A 17,442-nucleotide genomic window follows, 5' to 3' on the forward strand; every position below is an offset into this window, starting at 1 on the left:
CAACAAATGATGAAGAGATGCATTCATTCGAGACTTCTAAGAACAAGTACAACAAGCAGTTCGTCATTTGCATGGGTTAGCAAAAGAAGCCGAAGTGGTTTGACAATGTATTCAACCGGTGACAGACGAAGGCAGAAGACTAGTCAACCTATTAGACGTTGTCAGGATGTTTTTGCCTCTTAAGAAATGACACTTTTGTCCCAATAAAGATTATTTATAATAACAAACTTGTTTTTGGATCAATGCCTCGAACATTTCATGCATTTTTGCATTTTGCATCTACGTTTCATTTTTAAGCATTTTCATAAACATGAAATTACTTCATGAAGGATTCGATGAGGTGGTCTTAACCGCATGACACCACATGGAAGCAAGATTTTAACAATTAAAGGAAAACTGAAATCAATATAGTGGGAGCCTGATGAGCTGGTTGTAGGACTGAGCCTGCCAGGATGATTTGAGAAAAGAGCCCACATATCCTAAGGGCTACGATGTTAAAGCTGTGTGCAATTACCACATAGAAAGCTCCAGACATTCCACTGAGAACTGTGGGGAATTGAAGCGGATAGTCCAAAATCTGATCAATTCAGGGGCATTGACTTTTAATATGTAATGTGGTATTCTGATCGGGAGTCGACTGAGGCATCCATCAGGAGTTTTGTTGCATTCTCATGCATGTTATCTTGTTTGAAATTGTTTTCTTTTGTGCTTCTTCTGTTTAAATGTTTGTAAGTCACTTGACGTTCAAACATTTTAAGTAAAATGCTTCTTTCTGAGGAAATGAGCAATGAGGAAATTTTAATCTTAAATTCCTTGAATATCACCTTAATTAAAAGCTTTTTAATAATTGAGGTTGTAAATCTTTGACATATGACAAGATTGAACCACTGTAAAACAAGGACCCCTTTGATCCTAATCTAAAAGATACACTTGAATACATATATTTCTCTTGCAGGGACCTAGCTAGTTTTCTCTTCTTGTGAAGAGTCCATCAAGGATTTGACATTTAGGTATGTGTTAGGAGCGGACAAAATGGGGCAACTAGCACATAAAATTGCAAAACTAATTGGTTTCTTCTTATGATAATGACGCTAAATGATGATCATGATCTTCTCAGATGGGATGGTCAAGTAGGTGAATCTAGTTTAGGTCAGTTGCTTGGGAATTGAACTCTAACGATAATATTTTTTTGACTTTCAACAAACACCGAGACTATAACAAGTTCTTCTCGACAAGCTTAAGAAATAGAATCTGTTTACCCAACAAAAAAATATATGTATAATATATATGTATACAATAAAGCTAAGTTATTCCACTAAGGCAATTGGTTATAGAGGAAACTCGAAAGCCCTGGCTTTATGAATAGACTACATTCAAACCATGACATTGATCAGGTACTCGGCAATTTAGTGTATGCTCCACTTTGATTGTCAAGTCGAAGACTTTGTGACGACATGAATCATTCAGTTAGCCGAACAAAGAAAATAATGGCCGAGATATTCCACTAAGGCAATTGGTTTTAGAGGAAACTTGAAAGCCCTGGCTTTATGAATAGACTACATTCAAACCATGACATTGATTAGGCACTCGGTAATTCGGTGTATGCTTCACTGTAATTGTCAAGTTAAAGACTTTGTGACGACATGAATCCTTCAGCTAGCCAAATAAAGGCAATTATAAGATATGTACAATAAAGTTGAATTCAACTACCCATACAATGACAAATTAAATCAAATTTACTAAATAAGGAGTTTTGGTGAATATGGACTAAGGGAGTTGAGGAACACCTGTTATAGTTGAATTCACACGAGCACTCAGAAATATCATTTTTAGATCGATATTTCTGCACTACATTGACTAGATGAGTCTACGAAGCTTGAACAAATGTAAGATTTCAGAGAACTGAAACATAAGTGTTCTGAAAGGTCTAGCTATTGATTATTCCAGTTGTGTCATTTTGTTCGCTTTTGATCAAAATGTCAAACCAAGAAAGAGAGGCATGTCATGATCTTCATAATGATCGAATCAATGAAACAAACCTTAGAATTTAGGTAGCCTACCTCTAAACCATCATTTCAATCTTGATATTTGTCAAAGATTTGCAACTATCAAAGATTAAAATAACAGTCGATTCTTTTGATATCCAATAAACTCTTATTTTATGATTTGCTTCAATTGTGAAAACTAGAAGGAAACAATATTTTTCAAAATTCCTTTTTGATATGTTTCAAAATTTTGAAAATCCAAAGGAAGAAAAGCATTTTCAAACAAAGATAAGCTTTCTGAAAGTATCTTGGAATTCAACGAATATTTCTCTGAAGCTCAAGATCAAAGCTGGGGCAAGGGAAACCAATTTTTTTGGAACAAAATTTGACGGGGAAAGGAAATAAATTGTCTCAGGTTGAGGTTTGCAAGAGTACACCTTGGTGGAAATGAAGATAAATTGGAGTCAGGGAGAGAATAAAGACTACTCACGCAACTATTCTTCTCACAGATCAACATATACATCAACATTTTGTAATCGAATTTAAGCATGTTGAAGAATCCAAGATCAAGAATAAAAAATTCAAGATTCCAGAATCAAAAGTCATCGAGACTGACAACCGGAGATTGAGATTTCTCTCAAAATCCTAAAATAACATATTTCGTATATACATTTTAGGCACACATAAGAGCATTGCATCCATAGCATCGCATATGTGCATAATTTTACATATTCATACTAGAGTCAGTTTTATTTTCAAGACGAAAGATACTCGATTCAAAAGAGTTTTAAAAAAAATTGATGGTGGTTGCTTAACTCAGTGGTGAGGAGCTACATCTCAACCAACTTGTCCAATAGAAAGATCGAGAGTCAATTCAGAGTAGATTCAGTTTAGCTTAACTCGATGGTGAGTATCTAGTTTCCAGTTAAAGTTTTCATACCAGATTTCAACATCACTTGAAGAACATCTTACATGACTTTCCCGTGAAGGGGAGTAATCCAAATATCTTCTCACTTGGTTCAGACTCGTGAAGGGGAGCCATCCACGATTGCAACTTCACTACAAAGGATATTGTACCCAAAAGATTGACCCAACTTCACAACGAATGAGTCATCTATGACACAACCATATTCATTCAGAGTCAATTTTAACTTTACAGTGAAATATATTGAACTCAAAAGCGATGCAATTTTGGATTTCAACTTCACAACGAATGACATCCAATTCAAAGCTCAACTTCACAGCGAAAGAGCCATCCACGATTTCAACTTCACAAAGAATGATATCGTGCCCAAATGGATTGACTTAGTTTCACAGCAAATGAGTCATCTCAGCAATAGGAGTTTATCTCCTAGCCTTACAGTATAGCTCAAGGTGAGAAGGTCTATCTGTCAGCAAACCTTCGAGTTTGATTACATTCAGCTCAAGGACATATCAAATTTATAGCATAACTCAAGGCGAGAAGGGCTATCTGTCAACAAACCTTCGAGTTTGATTACATTCAGCTCAAGGGCATATCAAATTTACAGCATAACTTAAGGCGAGAAGGGATATATGTCAGCAAACCTTCAATTTCGATTACATTCAGCCCAAGGACATATCAAATTTACAGCATAGCTCAAGGCGAGAAGGGCTATCTGTCAGCAAACCTTTGAGTTCAATTATATTCAGCTCAAGGGCATATCAAATTATAGCATAGCTCAAGGCGAGAAGGGCTATTTGTCAACAAACCTTCAAGTTCGATTCTATTCAGCTCAAGGGCATATCAAATTTACAATATAGTTCAAGGCGAGAAGGGCTATCTGTTAACAAACCTTCGAGTTCAATTACACTCATCTCAAGGACAGCCAAATTTACAGTATAGCTCAAGGCGAGAAGGGCTATCTGTTAACAAACCTTCGAGTTCAATTACATTCATCTCAAGGGCAGCCAAATTTACAGTATAGCTCAAGACGAAAAGGGCTATCTGTCAACAAACCTTCGAGTTCGATTACATTCAGCTCAAGGGTAGCCAAATTTACAGCATAACTCAAGGCGAGAAGGGTTATATGTCAACAAGAATCTTCGAGTTCAATTTTATTCAGTTCAAAGACATATCAACCGCATGGTAGCATCAAGGAACTACCTTCCGGAAAAATTTTAAACCGAGTTTTGTAAGTCGAGAAGAAGACTTGGTTTGGTTGTGATTTAGCAACAAGAAACTATATCCCAATAAAATTTACAACATAACTCAAGGCGAGAATGATTATCTGTCAATGAAAACCTCCGAGTTCGATTCCATTCAGCTCGAGAGTGTATTAACCACATTGTACAATCGAGGAACTACTTTTCGGAAGAGTTTTCAAGTCGATGTCTTTAAATCGAGAAGAATACCAAAGCCCAATTCCAGGCTCAATCCAAAGCCCAATTCCAGGTTCAATTCAAAGCCCAATTACAGTTGTTCACAAACAATGAGCACATCAAATTTTAAAATGAAAAAGAGAATCGAACAAAAATCGGTTGTCTTTTTTTCGTCTTTGGCCTATTCTTGTTGATACAAGAATGTGCAAAGAGGGGCAATTGTAGACACCCGTTTTGTCCTGGTCAAAAAAAATTATTTATTTATTAATTAATTATTATTATTATTAATAAAATCAAATTACAAATTTTGCAGGCCTTAAAGCCCAATCCAATACAAGTTGCCAATGACCCAGACTCGACCCGATTAAAGCCCAACAACCCGAACCAACCCGACTAGGGTTTTTAATGAATTCCAGCTGCCGTCGCCAGTGAAAAATTTGGAACCATCGCCGCGTGCGCTCCTCCAAGTCGGCGCCTGAGCCGCCACCGAACATTCCAGTCGACCGCCGAGTCTTCTTGAAGCCGCCATCGTCATCACCTACGTGAACAACCACGAAAATCAAGCCCAAACTAAATAAACAAAAATGAATCCCGAAAGATCTGAGATTTTTACGAATCCTACATGCTATCATTATAATATGGGGAACACTACAATAAAAAAAGGAGAGGAGACAGATACAAAGTTTTTGAAGAGAAAAATACCGAAAAAAATAAAGAATATTCGAAACTAAAAAACAGAGTATTCGGGGAGGGGATTCGAACATAAAAGAAAGAAAAACAAAAGAAAAGGAAGAGGAGTTCTTACCACCGAGAAGTTGAAGGGTCACTGGATCTCCAAAATTTCGAGAGGTATTTTTCCTAGATCTAGGGGTTTGAGGTAGAATTTAGGCTAAAGGGGGCTTAAATCCGGGTTGTGTAGAACGGGATGAAGCTTTTGGTTTAATTTGGTCCCTCCGACCAACTTACGATGTCGTGCCGATCATCGTTAACCGCCGAAAGCAATCACTGACGGCGACGGCCGATTAACCCTCCTAAGAGAGAGTTGAAAGAATTTTTCTCTCACTCTCTCTCTCTTCTCTCGGCTCAAATGAGAGAAATGAGAAAATGAGACCATTTTGGTCTTAAATATATATATATACAGTGCAAAACGATGTCGTTTTAACGAGGAACCTTCAGCGTGTTTTCTGAGATGGGATAATAACATTCTAGGTCCCTCGGTATTTGTAATCTTATTATTAAGCCATGAAATGAAGTTTTATGTTATTTTATTTTAAGTTTCTAGTTTCAATCATTACTATTTTAGTCACTAATTTATGTTTAATGTTATATTTGTTGATATTCAAATTTGGTCTAGGAATTTATACATGTTTTATTTTGTTCATTAATATTTTATTTTCTTTTATTTCGGTCTCTTAATTTTGAAATAGTCTCATTTTAATTAATGATTTTGTGTGTTTGGTATTTTGTTTAGTTATTGTGTGATTCTTTAACACTTTCTTCATTTTTTAGAAATAAAAAATTATTATTGTTATTATTTCATAAAATTTTATATTTTCTTTTTTTTTACTTTTTATTTCTTTTAGATATTAACATTTTCTTAAATTTCTTTATTTTAACATTTTCTTCATTTTTACTTGTAACATTATTTCACCTTATTAATATTATTTTTATCTTAGAATTTTTATTTTAATTTAACCTTTTAAAATTTTCTTTTTGTTTAGCATTCAATATTTTATTTTACCATCTAATATTTTGTTTGACTTTTCAGTAGTAATTTCAATCGATAAAATGTAAGTATTTCGAATTGAATTTTTAAATTTCAATTTAAATTTTAATTTTCGCAATTAAGACAACCGACAAATTAAATGGTACCGAAAGGGCGGTTCAATGGTGCTAATACTTCCTTGACTGTAATTGACTCCCTAATCCGACGTATTTCTGGTAAAACGCAAATCATGTAAGATGGAGTTCGACCTACCTAACCCAAAGGTCGATGGCGACTCTTTTCAATTCTATCCAATTTAATCCAAAATATCACATTTTTCAAATTAAAGTCGTAACTGTTTTTAAAACAATATTTAATTGTTTTACCCGAAATATGGTTTATGACACTCGTGTTAACAGCTCCATCAACATTCAGACAGAACCAATTGGTCGGTGGTTTCTCCCCCTGCATAAACTATGGTGGCCGAACTAGAATACTTCTAGGCGGAGCAGCGCATCCATTGAAGTGTTGCACACACGCTAGGCCTGTTCGGAAAACCTCATCTGTGGATCGACGACTTCTGTTGAAGATAAATTCATTTCTTCGCTTCCATACCTTCCAAACCATAGAGGGAAACATAAGGTCTCATGGGATACAATTATCATAAAGGAGAGTCTTTGTCTTGATGTTGTCGAGGATCCAATCCTCCAAATCAAGATCCAAAAAATTCGTAGACGTGTCGTGACGGAGTATTTTCTTCCATAGCTGGTGTATGGCATGACAATCTCGTAGAGCATGCAAAATTGACTCTTGATGTGAACCACAAAAAGGACAGGAAGGATCGCTTGATAAACTGCGCTTGCATCTTTCGGAGTTTGTCATAATTCGTTGGTGAGCTATCAACTAAAGCTTCGTACGCTGATTGTACATTAAAATCATGCTTTGGCCACCATTTCCAAATGCATTGGAACATCTCACCACAAGCATTTGGTAGTTTAATCCCAACGATGTGGGTCATCACATTTGCAGGTAATAAATTTTGAAAATCTTGCATTCTCCATTCACCATTTTCATCCACAAAGTCAACCAGATATTGATTTTCAAAGACTCCCAGTGGGTTTACAACTTTATCACGCAACGGGCCTAAGGCTGGTATCCAAACATCATCCCAGACACAAATTTTCTCCCCATTTCCCTCAGTCCATGCAATGTTCTTCAAGAAAGAAATCCAAATATGCGCCAATGAACGCCAAAGAGAGGAGCACACATTGCGATGTATAGTACCAGGACGGCGTTCAAAGTGTTTGTATTTCTGTCGTAGAAGTTGAATCCAAAACGAATGAGATTTACAGTCTAACGCAAAGCATATTTTCATCAAAAGGGCAGTGTTGCGGTTGCGAAGTCGATGCAAGCCTAAGCCACCTCTATCAAGGGGCATATTTTATTAATAATTGCTAATGGTATGACCGTACATTTAAATTAAATAATATCTCATTTGATACTTTAATTATAATTAAAATTAATGATTGAAAAATTATTCTCAATAAATCTTTATTATTAAAAAATTATTCTCAATTAATAATATACTTCGAGTTTAATTTGTCAACAACTTTACGAACGAGAAGAAGAATAATATAAGGGCAAAATATAATAAAGACCATAGTTTATGGGCTTTCTAATGAATTAAGCCTTTTTGAAGCTTACGTAACAAAACGCTAAACCTAGACCCGAGTAACAGGGAAGAAGACTGGAAAAAAATGGCGTCGTTTCGGCTCACTCGTTACGCCTCAAGGGCCCTCCTCAGACCCTCTCTTGCTTCCTCGCTCTCTATCCTCTCTTCTTCATCGCAATCATCCTCAACCGCGATTACCAGTCTCCATTTCAGCATACCGTTCACTCGACTTTCTCATTTATTTCCCGATTATGATGATTCTCGTCATCATTTCAAAGTCTCCAAGGAAAATCTGTCATTCCTCTCAAATTTCAGACCTGGACTTTGTTGGATATCCACCTCTTCTGGAGTCGCCGACAACTCGGGTAAAGGTGATCAACCACGTAGTAGTAGCAATAACAAAAATGTTACGGGGGTTCCCTTTTGGATTGACGTTTATTTGCCCCGAGGAATTCAGCCTTACGCTAAGCTTGCCCGCCTCGATAAGCTTATTGGAACTTGGTTACTTGCTTGGCCTTGCATGTGGTAAGACTTCCTTTTTCTTTTTCTTTGTTTCTCTAATTGTCGCGCTGTTCGGTTCTTGAACTTGTTTGAATTTTTGTTGCTTTTGGCATGAACATATTCTAAATTTTTGTAGGTCAATTACATTAGCATCGGCACCAGGCGATCTTCCTGATTTTAAGATGATGGCTTTGTTTGGTTGCGGTGCTCTGCTTTTGAGGGGTGCTGGTTGTACCGTCAATGACCTCCTTGATCGGGATATTGATACTATGGTATCTTTAATGGTTTCTTCACCCTTTTTGTTTGCAATCTCACATGTATTTTTGCTGGCTTATAACCTTAATATATCAAAGTCTTATATATATATAATTAAGAACAATAGGAATTTGAAGGATTCAAATTTCAGGCAAATGCACTTAATTCTCTACTTATACACATTTCTGAGTCTTGACACTGCTGTTTCATTATTTCAGTCATTTGATTATAGGAGCATTTTGCGCGCAGGTGGAACGTACAAAGCTAAGACCAGTTGCAAGTGGTCTTTTGAAACCATTTCAAGGGATTTGTTTTTTTGGGTTTCAACTGCTTTTGGGTCTTGGAATTCTCCTTCAACTTAATAATTATAGGTTAGAGTTCTTTCACTTGCTGTTGCTTGTGGTTATCGTTCAATTGATTTGGACTTGTGCAACTTTACCAAAAGACTTCCATGGTTTTACTAGAGATTTTCTATTGGAATAATATTGGGTTGGACTTGATCACTGGATCTCTGTTTCATTTCATCTAAATTTTAATGCTGTCTTTTCTCAACTTCCCTTGAAAATTTGATGAACTCAATCTGGCTTGTTGGTACACAAATTTTGATTTATATAACTGATATTGCTTAACATTTCTTGCAGCCGTGTATTAGGAGCTTCGTCCTTGTTGCTAGTTTTCTCTTATCCTCTCATGAAGAGGTTTACATTTTGGGTAATGATGTTTGCATGTATTTTTTCTTCTTTTATTTACAGTTTGTTTATTTATTTACCTTCTATTCATCTGGTTGATTCAGCCTCAAGCCTATCTTGGTCTGACCTTCAACTGGGGAGCATTATTAGGTTGGTCGGCGATTAGAGGGAGTCTAGATCCAGCCGTTGTGCTCCCACTGTACTTTTCTGGAGTATTTTGGACTCTTGTGTATGATACAATATATGCACATCAGGTACAACTTTATCTCTTGAAAGCTATATGTGCTTCATGCTTTCTTTACTGCTTTTACTGGAGTAATATCTTAGCTTAACATAATCTGTTATTGTAAATTCTGAGGAGCTAGTATGATTCTGTTTAGTTGATCTTTTATTTTTTATATTTTGGATAAATGAATATGAAGTTTCTTACTTTTCATATTTTTACTCTGGTTGGACTTAACTAAATAGGGGGAATAGGCTTGTGATGACAATTGAGGCACATCCTTTTCAGATGGTTACGGTTTTAAAAGGATGAGGGTTGGTTTATGGAGCTAACAATGGCTTTTTTGTGAACCTAGTTTTTTTATTGAATACATACATATATGAGATATAAATTGAAAGGATAATTTTTATTGGTCACTAGTACATTACAGTATCTGTAAATAAGTTTGTAAGACCAAAAAAAAAAGGAAATTCTTATTTTGTCAACAATAGATCAACCCTGTTTACGATGCATTTTTTTTCTTTCTGCCCCTTCCACACACACACAGAGAGACAAAAGGGAAAAAAAACTTTTGAGAGGTACTTCATCTATGTGGATTAAAGCTTTGTTTCCCTAGATCTGTTGGGAATATGAAACGATAGGATATTATAGCTGCTTTCTTTGACGTTGAGAACCATTCATTCAGGATAAAGAGGATGATATTAAAGTTGGTGTTAAATCTACAGCCTTGAGGTTTGGTGATACAACTAAAGAGTGGACAACTGGGTTTGGAATTGCATGCATAAGTAGTCTTGCTCTCAGTGGATACAATGCTGATATAGGTATTTTCCTGCTTTCTATTTAAATTTTGCTAACATGTAATAGGCTTGTGATAACTTTTTATTTTGCTAATTTTCTGTAAATTATGTTTGATCAGGGTGGCCATATTATGCCTTTCTCACAGCAGCATCTGGACAAATGGCTTGGCAGATATGGACTGTTAATTTAACATGCCGTGCAGATTGCAATAGAAAGTGCGTGATAAGTTTAAGAATTCAATTGGTTGCTATGCTTGTCAATTTATTCTAAGTTCTAACGTGTCTGTACTTTTGGATGTAAATAGAGTAACTTATAAAACCTACTCAAGGATCAAACTTCTTTTAACCCCTGCTAGCCGGAGATTTTGCCTAAATATTTGTTCTCATTCGTACTCAGCCATCAGTGTGCGGTACATCTCATTCTTTTTTTTCCCCTTGTGTAACAGGTTTGTATCCAACAAGTAGTTTGGTGCGCTTATTTTCAGCGGGATTTTATTTGGAAGAGTCTTCTCGTGAAGGTATTCTTTTCAGCGGGATTTTATTTGGTTTCAAATATGTTTGGTGAATTTCACCTTTTTTCCTCAACCAGGTCTGATTAAACATCCCAAACTATTGAAACCAAAAACAGTTTTTGAGTGCCTGTAATTGTCTTGGTAAATTTGAAGAGGGATATAGAACTGGAAAATAAGTTGTTCCATTTTCATTTCAGTAGGAACTGGGAGAAGGGAAAGACAGTAAATGAAATAAGTGGAAGTTAATTAAATTGTTCCGATTTCATTTTGGTCTAACTCTACTCGAGCTTCTTTATCTCCCATAATTGCATTGATAACTCCTTAGATTGGCCTTTTCCTTCAGCTTTTGATTGTAAACCTTTTATAAAAGCTTGGATGGCCTTGCCATTAGGGGTGGGCAAAACTGGCAAAACTCGACTCGAATATATTCCTGCAAATTTTGTGTGTTTTGCTGGGTAGTGATCAAACTGGGTACTATGGCTTTGAGGGCAAGCATTATGACAGTAGTTTTGCCTGCGTATGAGGAAGCATAGTCATGTATTAAATTACATGTTTATGTACTTTATTTTAATTTTAAATGACATGTTTAAAATGATTGGTTGACATGTAATATTAGAGAAGCTGAAGAAAGATAAAATAATATTTATTTTATTATTTTAATTTTAAATGATATATTAAGGGTCTGTTTGTTTGGGGGAAAACCAATTACGGAATTGGTTTTTCCCGAAATCTCGTGTTTGTTTCACGTAATTCGTTTTCCGGAAAATGTTTTCTCGTGTTTGTTTCACGTAATTCATTTTCCGGAAAATGTTTTCCAGTGTTTGGTTGGAGGAAAATTGGTTAGTCAACGTAAAACATGTTTCTGATTAACATAATTTCCTTTGTGTTTTCTAGAAAATGACTTCCGGTCTGATTTTTCGTAAGTCATTTTTCGAACTTTTCACTTCAAAGAATAAATACTCAAAATAATTTTATTTTATGAATTTAATATTAATAAAATATTTTAATATCATTTTAATCAAAATATTAATTATTAAAATATTTAAAATATATTTATTAATATTTCTAATAATATAATATTATATTTTTAATAATATAATAAAATAATTAATTATATTATAATAATCAATTATATTATAATAATATAAGATATTATATTATATTTTAATAATATATAATAAATTATTAGTAAAATTTATATTATTTATTAATTTCATAGAAATAATATTATTAAATTATTAATAATGGATAATATTATTTATATATTTAATATTAATATAATAATCTAATAATATTTTAATAAAGATATTTAAAATATACTAATTAATATTTTTAAAATATAATATAACACTATTACTTTAATAAATAATTAATATAATTTATAATATTTTTATTTCAATAAAATATACCAATATTAATATTTTTATTAATAAAATTATAAAAATAATATTTAATAATAAATAAATTATTTTAATATTTTAAAAATAATAATATTAAGTTTTATGATAAATAATATTATTTATTGTATTTAATATTTGTAATAAATAATTTTAAAAAAAACTCATCATCTAGTGGAAAAAGGTTTAAACATCTTTCAAACATTATCATAAAACGTTTTCCAGATGTTTTTTAGAAAAATGTAATTCATTTTACAAAAAATATTTTCCGGAAAACGTTTTCTAGAAATGTAATTCATTTTCCAGAATTCAATTTCCAGTAATTCATTTTTCAGAACTCAATTTCCAGAAAATTAATTACAACCAAACAAATAGGCCCTAAATAAATTAATTTGCATCAGGCAAGTTAGTTTAGAATCTATACCAATTTTCTCTAAACAAGTTTTTATTTTTTTACTTTTTTTTAAGCATTATATATTTATTTATTTTAAAATGATGTATTTAAGGAGACGGTGACAATAATATTAACAGAGGTGAGCAAAGAAACCAAGTATGCTGTAAGAGCCACTGGCCCCACCTGATACACTCAGTAACTCGGTTAACCTTTTGCCTGAAACGGGTGGACATAGCACTCGTCAGCCGAACGTGCGTTCTGGGTTAGCCGCACTCCGTAAGGCCCAAGGAATCAACACCTTGAGTTGCTCAGAATCTGAGCCCATTGCCTCTTATCTTCCTCTCGTATCTCTCTCTGTCTCGCCTCCGATAACCATTTATCTTTGCTTAATTCCCTTGCTTCCAAAGTAGAAACATCCCAATTTTGCTTAATTTTGTCCTGGATACTGTAAATGGGTTCGTTGCATGATTTTCCACGGCTTTCTTGAACTTGGTACTCTCTGCAATCTGCATTGCCTTGGGAAACTTTAATGACAAAAATTCTCAGCCTGTATCCATGAAGTTGAAGAAAGCCGGAGGAAAACATGGCCGGCTCATTCATTTTGTTATTTGTTTGTACTGCGCTTCCACCAGGTATGTAATTCTGCTACTTGATCCAATCTGCTTCATACTACATGTTGTATTAAGGAGTTGTTTCATTTGTCAACCTGACCTGGCTTTTACTTGGTCCATGTCGACAAGCCCATAAGCTCATCCAATTCTCTGCTCCGTCTCTCATGGAGTCTTCGTTTCCTTTTTCCACCAAATCCAAATGCATTTCATACCAATTCAGATTCAATGGAGGACAATGTTTCTCTTTCTGATTGCATAATTAACTATTTTCTTTGTTATTTTAAACTATACACACACACACACATATACATATATTTATATATAAGAAAAATGAACATATTATATGATATATTGTATATATAACTGATAAGTGATGTCAACACTTAAGTATATAGAAATATATCACATAAACAACAAACGTTGTTAGTTCGTTAATAATTTTTATTCAAATAAAAGTTATTTTACACAAAATTAAGATTATTAAAGTTTTATAAACTTATAAAGAGTTAATTACATCACATTTTTCAAAGTATGACCTTTATTTTAAATTAGTCCTTAAAATTTTAAATGTTTCAATTTCATCCCTAAACTATGACTATCATTCTAAATTAGTTCTCAAACTTTTGTACATTTCAATTTCATCCCCAAACTATGACCTTCATTCTAAATCTGTCCCCAAACTCTTTGAACATTTCAATTTTATCTTAAACCATACATATATACTACTCATATCCTTTATTAATAAAATCGTTAGACCAAGTTATATTATTATATGTTTGAGAAAAAATAAATTTTGATTAAATTATGGTTGAAACTAATTATATATTTGGATGAAAATGGTGATGAAATTGGAAGATTCAAAAGTTTATGGACCAATTTAGAATGAGAGTTACATTTTAAGAATGAAATTAGAATGTTAAAAAAATTAAGGACTAATTTAAAATAAGAGTCATAATTTGATGATGAAATTAAAATATTCAAAAATTTAAGGATCAATTTAAAATGAGAGTTATAGAATAATCGTTAAATTTATAAATTGTTACAAAATGATGATTACACATAACAAAATAATAATAAAAATTGATAAACTTAAAGATTATTTTATAATAATTTATAAATTTAATTATTATTTTATAATTGTTCTATAAGTTTATTGATTATTTTATAAGTTTTAAAGTTATAATGACAAACAATTATTTTAACATAATTTAATAATTATGTATATAATTTATTCAAAAAGAAATAATCATTCACCTCGGCAACCTTAAGTTTCTTTAATATCACCCCTCAAAGGCCGCCCTCTCATTTTTCTTCCAAAACTTATTTTAATTTTATTTCACCTTCGAGCGAAAAAGCTCCGGCAGAGCCGAAAACAACCCCAGGAATGGCAGCAACTGCGACTGCGACTACGAGCCGTGTGGCTCGGCGCATGGGTGCCGAGGATGAGAAGTTAGTGTTCGAGACGACGGAAGGAATCGAGCCGATATTGAGTTTCGATCAGATGGGGTTGAAAGACGATCTCCTCCGTGGAATCTATAACTACGGCTTCGAAAAGCCATCGGCCATCCAGCAGAGAGCCGTTATGCCGATAATCAATGGTCGTGATGTCATTGCACAAGCCCAATCTGGTACCGGAAAAACTTCCATGATTGCCCTCACCGTTTGCCAAGTGGTCGACACGGCTAGCAGAGAGTAATTTGTTATTTTAATTATTTTTATACTTTAAAAGTACCTCATTTTTTCTGTTGGCTAAGATATACGTCGTTGATATCTTCGCCCCCCACCCGACTGCCCTAATTCTTAGCTAACTTATAGCTAAAACCCTAAGTTTGAAATAATTTTATTTGCTTGATGATAAATTAGGTTCTGTCTTTGAGGCTTTGAATCTCATGAAGGATTCCCTATTTTTTTTATTTTATTTTATTTTAGTGTTAATAGGTAATTTATTGTGTCTAGTTTGAAGCATGAATTGTCTTGGAATTTGCAATGATTATAATGTTAACTGTTTTCATCAGGGTTCAAGCATTGATCTTGTCGCCCACGAGAGAACTGGCATCGCAAACGGAGAAAGTGATACGGACAATTGGTGATTTCATGAACATACAGGCACACGCTTGTATTGGAGGCAAAAGTGTGGGCGAAGATATAAGAAAGCTAGAACACGGAGTTCATGTAGTGTCGGGAACACCTGGGAGAGTCTGTGATATGATCAAGAGGAGGACCCTACGTACTAGGGCTATTAAACTATTGATTCTTGATGAATCTGATGAGATGTTGAGCAGAGGGTTCAAAGATCAAATTTATGATGTTTACAGGCATCTTCCACCAGAGCTTCAGGTTCCTTCTCCTTTTTTGTCTAAGTTTGCTTTATTCTTTGTTATTAGCTTTCTTATTATCCTTCCAAAAGAACCCCAAACATGGAAAGTCCTAGTTTGTGTTGCTTACTGTTTCATGCTCGATTTTGAAATTCATGAGTTGAATTTGAGTTGTGATCCTCTTTATTTATCTTACTGGCATCTGTGGTATAGCCACAAGTCTGCTGCTTTGTTTCACCTTATCTAGTTTGTTTATGTTGTTGAAATTGCTTTGTTTCTCTTTAATAAATTATTGTAGGTTTGTTTAATATCTGCTACACTCCCTCACGAAATCTTGGAAATGACGAGCAAATTTATGACTGATCCTATAAGGATCCTTGTGAAGCGTGATGAGTTGACACTGGAGGTAATTCAAAAGCTGTTATTCTAATGGAATTTCCAAAAATTCTACTTTGCAATTTGATGCAGGCTTTTGTTCTTTTTTCATGATTGCAGGGGATTAAACAGTTTTTTGTGGCTGTTGAAAGAGAGGAGTGGAAGTTCGATACACTATGTGATCTCTATGATACATTGACTATCACCCAAGCTGTTATTTTCTGCAATACAAAACGAAAGGTCTCTTCTGAGTCTTAATAGGCATGCATTTGCTTTTCAACATTGTAACAGAAATCTCTCTAATCAAGCTTTTATAACAGGTTGATTGGTTGACTGAGAAAATGCGTAGCAATAACTTTACGGTATCATCAATGCACGGGGATATGCCTCAGAAGGAAAGAGATGCAATTATGGCTGAGTTTCGGGATGGTGCAACCCGTGTTCTCATTACAACAGATGTTTGGGCCAGGGGGCTTGACGTTCAACAGGCAAGTCTTGGGGAGGGATTTTCATGTCTACTTTTCTGGTGCAGTTTTGCTGGTTCCATGTTTTCTAGTTGAGTAGGAGTTTAATTATTTTTATTTTCAGATGAGAAAATATAACTTGATTCAAGTATGGTTGGGTCTCGTTACCTATGAGACTAGTTTATATATAGTAGTGGGAATGGAACCTAACGGCATGTGTTTACTTCCTAAGGGGTTGTGCATAAAAATGCCTTGAGATCATGTTTATGCTAGAATTAAGTGCATATCATGTGTTTTTTTACATGCTTCCTTAATCCAAGGGAAAAAAATAAGTGCTACAATGAAAAGTTTTGTAATTTCTGTCAGTTAGAAGGCCTTCATTTTATATTCATTTTTTGCTAATTTTACTTCCTGGTTTCAGGTGTCCCTAGTGATAAATTATGACCTGCCAAATAATCGAGAGCTTTACATCCACAGGATTGGTCGTTCAGGTCGTTTTGGAAGAAAGGTATTTCTTTTACTATCTATTTTGATTTTTGGATGAGACATGTTTCTTACTCAGTTATCCTTTCCTTTTATCTATTGCATATAATTTCTAAAGATTTTGAATATCGCAGTCCCCCTTCAGTTTGGTATATGGGTACTGCATGTTGAGCAAAAAATGAAAATTAAGATCCAATTTAGAGGAAAGCCGTTTTGTATTCATCTTTGCTTTCAGCTGCCTGCTTAAATGGTTGTTTTCTGGTTACTTTATATGAATGTATAGAAAGAGGGGGATATATATATATATATATATTTGTACATATTTATGATTATTTCGTATCGTTGCCGTGCAGGGTGTTGCTATTAATTTTGTAAAAAGTGATGACATCAAGATTCTCAGAGATATAGAGCAGTACTATAGTACCCAGATCGACGAAATGCCGATGAATGTGGCGGATCTGATATAAGAATGCTTGGAAGGAATGGTTATCTTTTTTTTTTTTTGGATTGGATTGCAGTTTGTACACCAAGTTGAAGGGTTTGTTAACAAGAGAACATATCAGACGAGGGTCATTTATCATAACTGAAAAAGAACATTGCGATTGTCTTGCTTTTTGTTCCGTGCTTTGTGGTTGGACATTGGATATGCTCAATTTGATTTTATGTTTGGGAGTTGGTGAAAGATTTTATTCAAGAGTAAGTGTACCCATTATGTGATCGAATA

General features: G+C 34.2%; 2 protein-coding genes across 2 annotated transcripts; both read left to right on the forward strand.

Annotated features, from left to right (window-relative positions):
- The first annotated feature begins 7,787 nt into the window (after positions 1 to 7,787).
- Positions 7,788 to 10,825, forward strand: LOC120119738 (4-hydroxybenzoate polyprenyltransferase, mitochondrial-like). The gene is made up of 8 exons (XM_039139557.1): positions 7,788 to 8,227; positions 8,340 to 8,475; positions 8,708 to 8,829; positions 9,100 to 9,169; positions 9,252 to 9,401; positions 10,056 to 10,191; positions 10,287 to 10,383; positions 10,614 to 10,825. Exons 1-8 carry the CDS (start codon positions 7,788 to 7,790, stop codon positions 10,630 to 10,632), a joined length of 1,170 nt encoding a protein of 389 aa, XP_038995488.1. The 3' UTR covers positions 10,633 to 10,825.
- Positions 10,826 to 14,378: 3,553 nt separating this feature from the next.
- On the forward strand, positions 14,379 to 17,309 carry LOC120119748 (eukaryotic initiation factor 4A-3). The gene is made up of 7 exons (XM_039139564.1): positions 14,379 to 14,773; positions 15,097 to 15,418; positions 15,695 to 15,802; positions 15,892 to 16,011; positions 16,092 to 16,259; positions 16,657 to 16,743; positions 17,072 to 17,309. Exons 1-7 carry the CDS (start codon positions 14,466 to 14,468, stop codon positions 17,183 to 17,185), a joined length of 1,227 nt encoding a protein of 408 aa, XP_038995495.1. The 5' UTR covers positions 14,379 to 14,465; the 3' UTR covers positions 17,186 to 17,309.
- The last annotated feature ends 133 nt before the right edge of the window (positions 17,310 to 17,442 follow it).

The sequence above is a fragment of the Hibiscus syriacus genome, unplaced genomic scaffold (genome assembly GCF_006381635.1).
Source record: "Hibiscus syriacus cultivar Baekdansim isolate YM2019G1 unplaced genomic scaffold, ASM638163v2 tig00001095_pilon, whole genome shotgun sequence".
In the NCBI taxonomy this organism is placed as follows: domain Eukaryota; kingdom Viridiplantae; phylum Streptophyta; class Magnoliopsida; order Malvales; family Malvaceae; genus Hibiscus; species Hibiscus syriacus.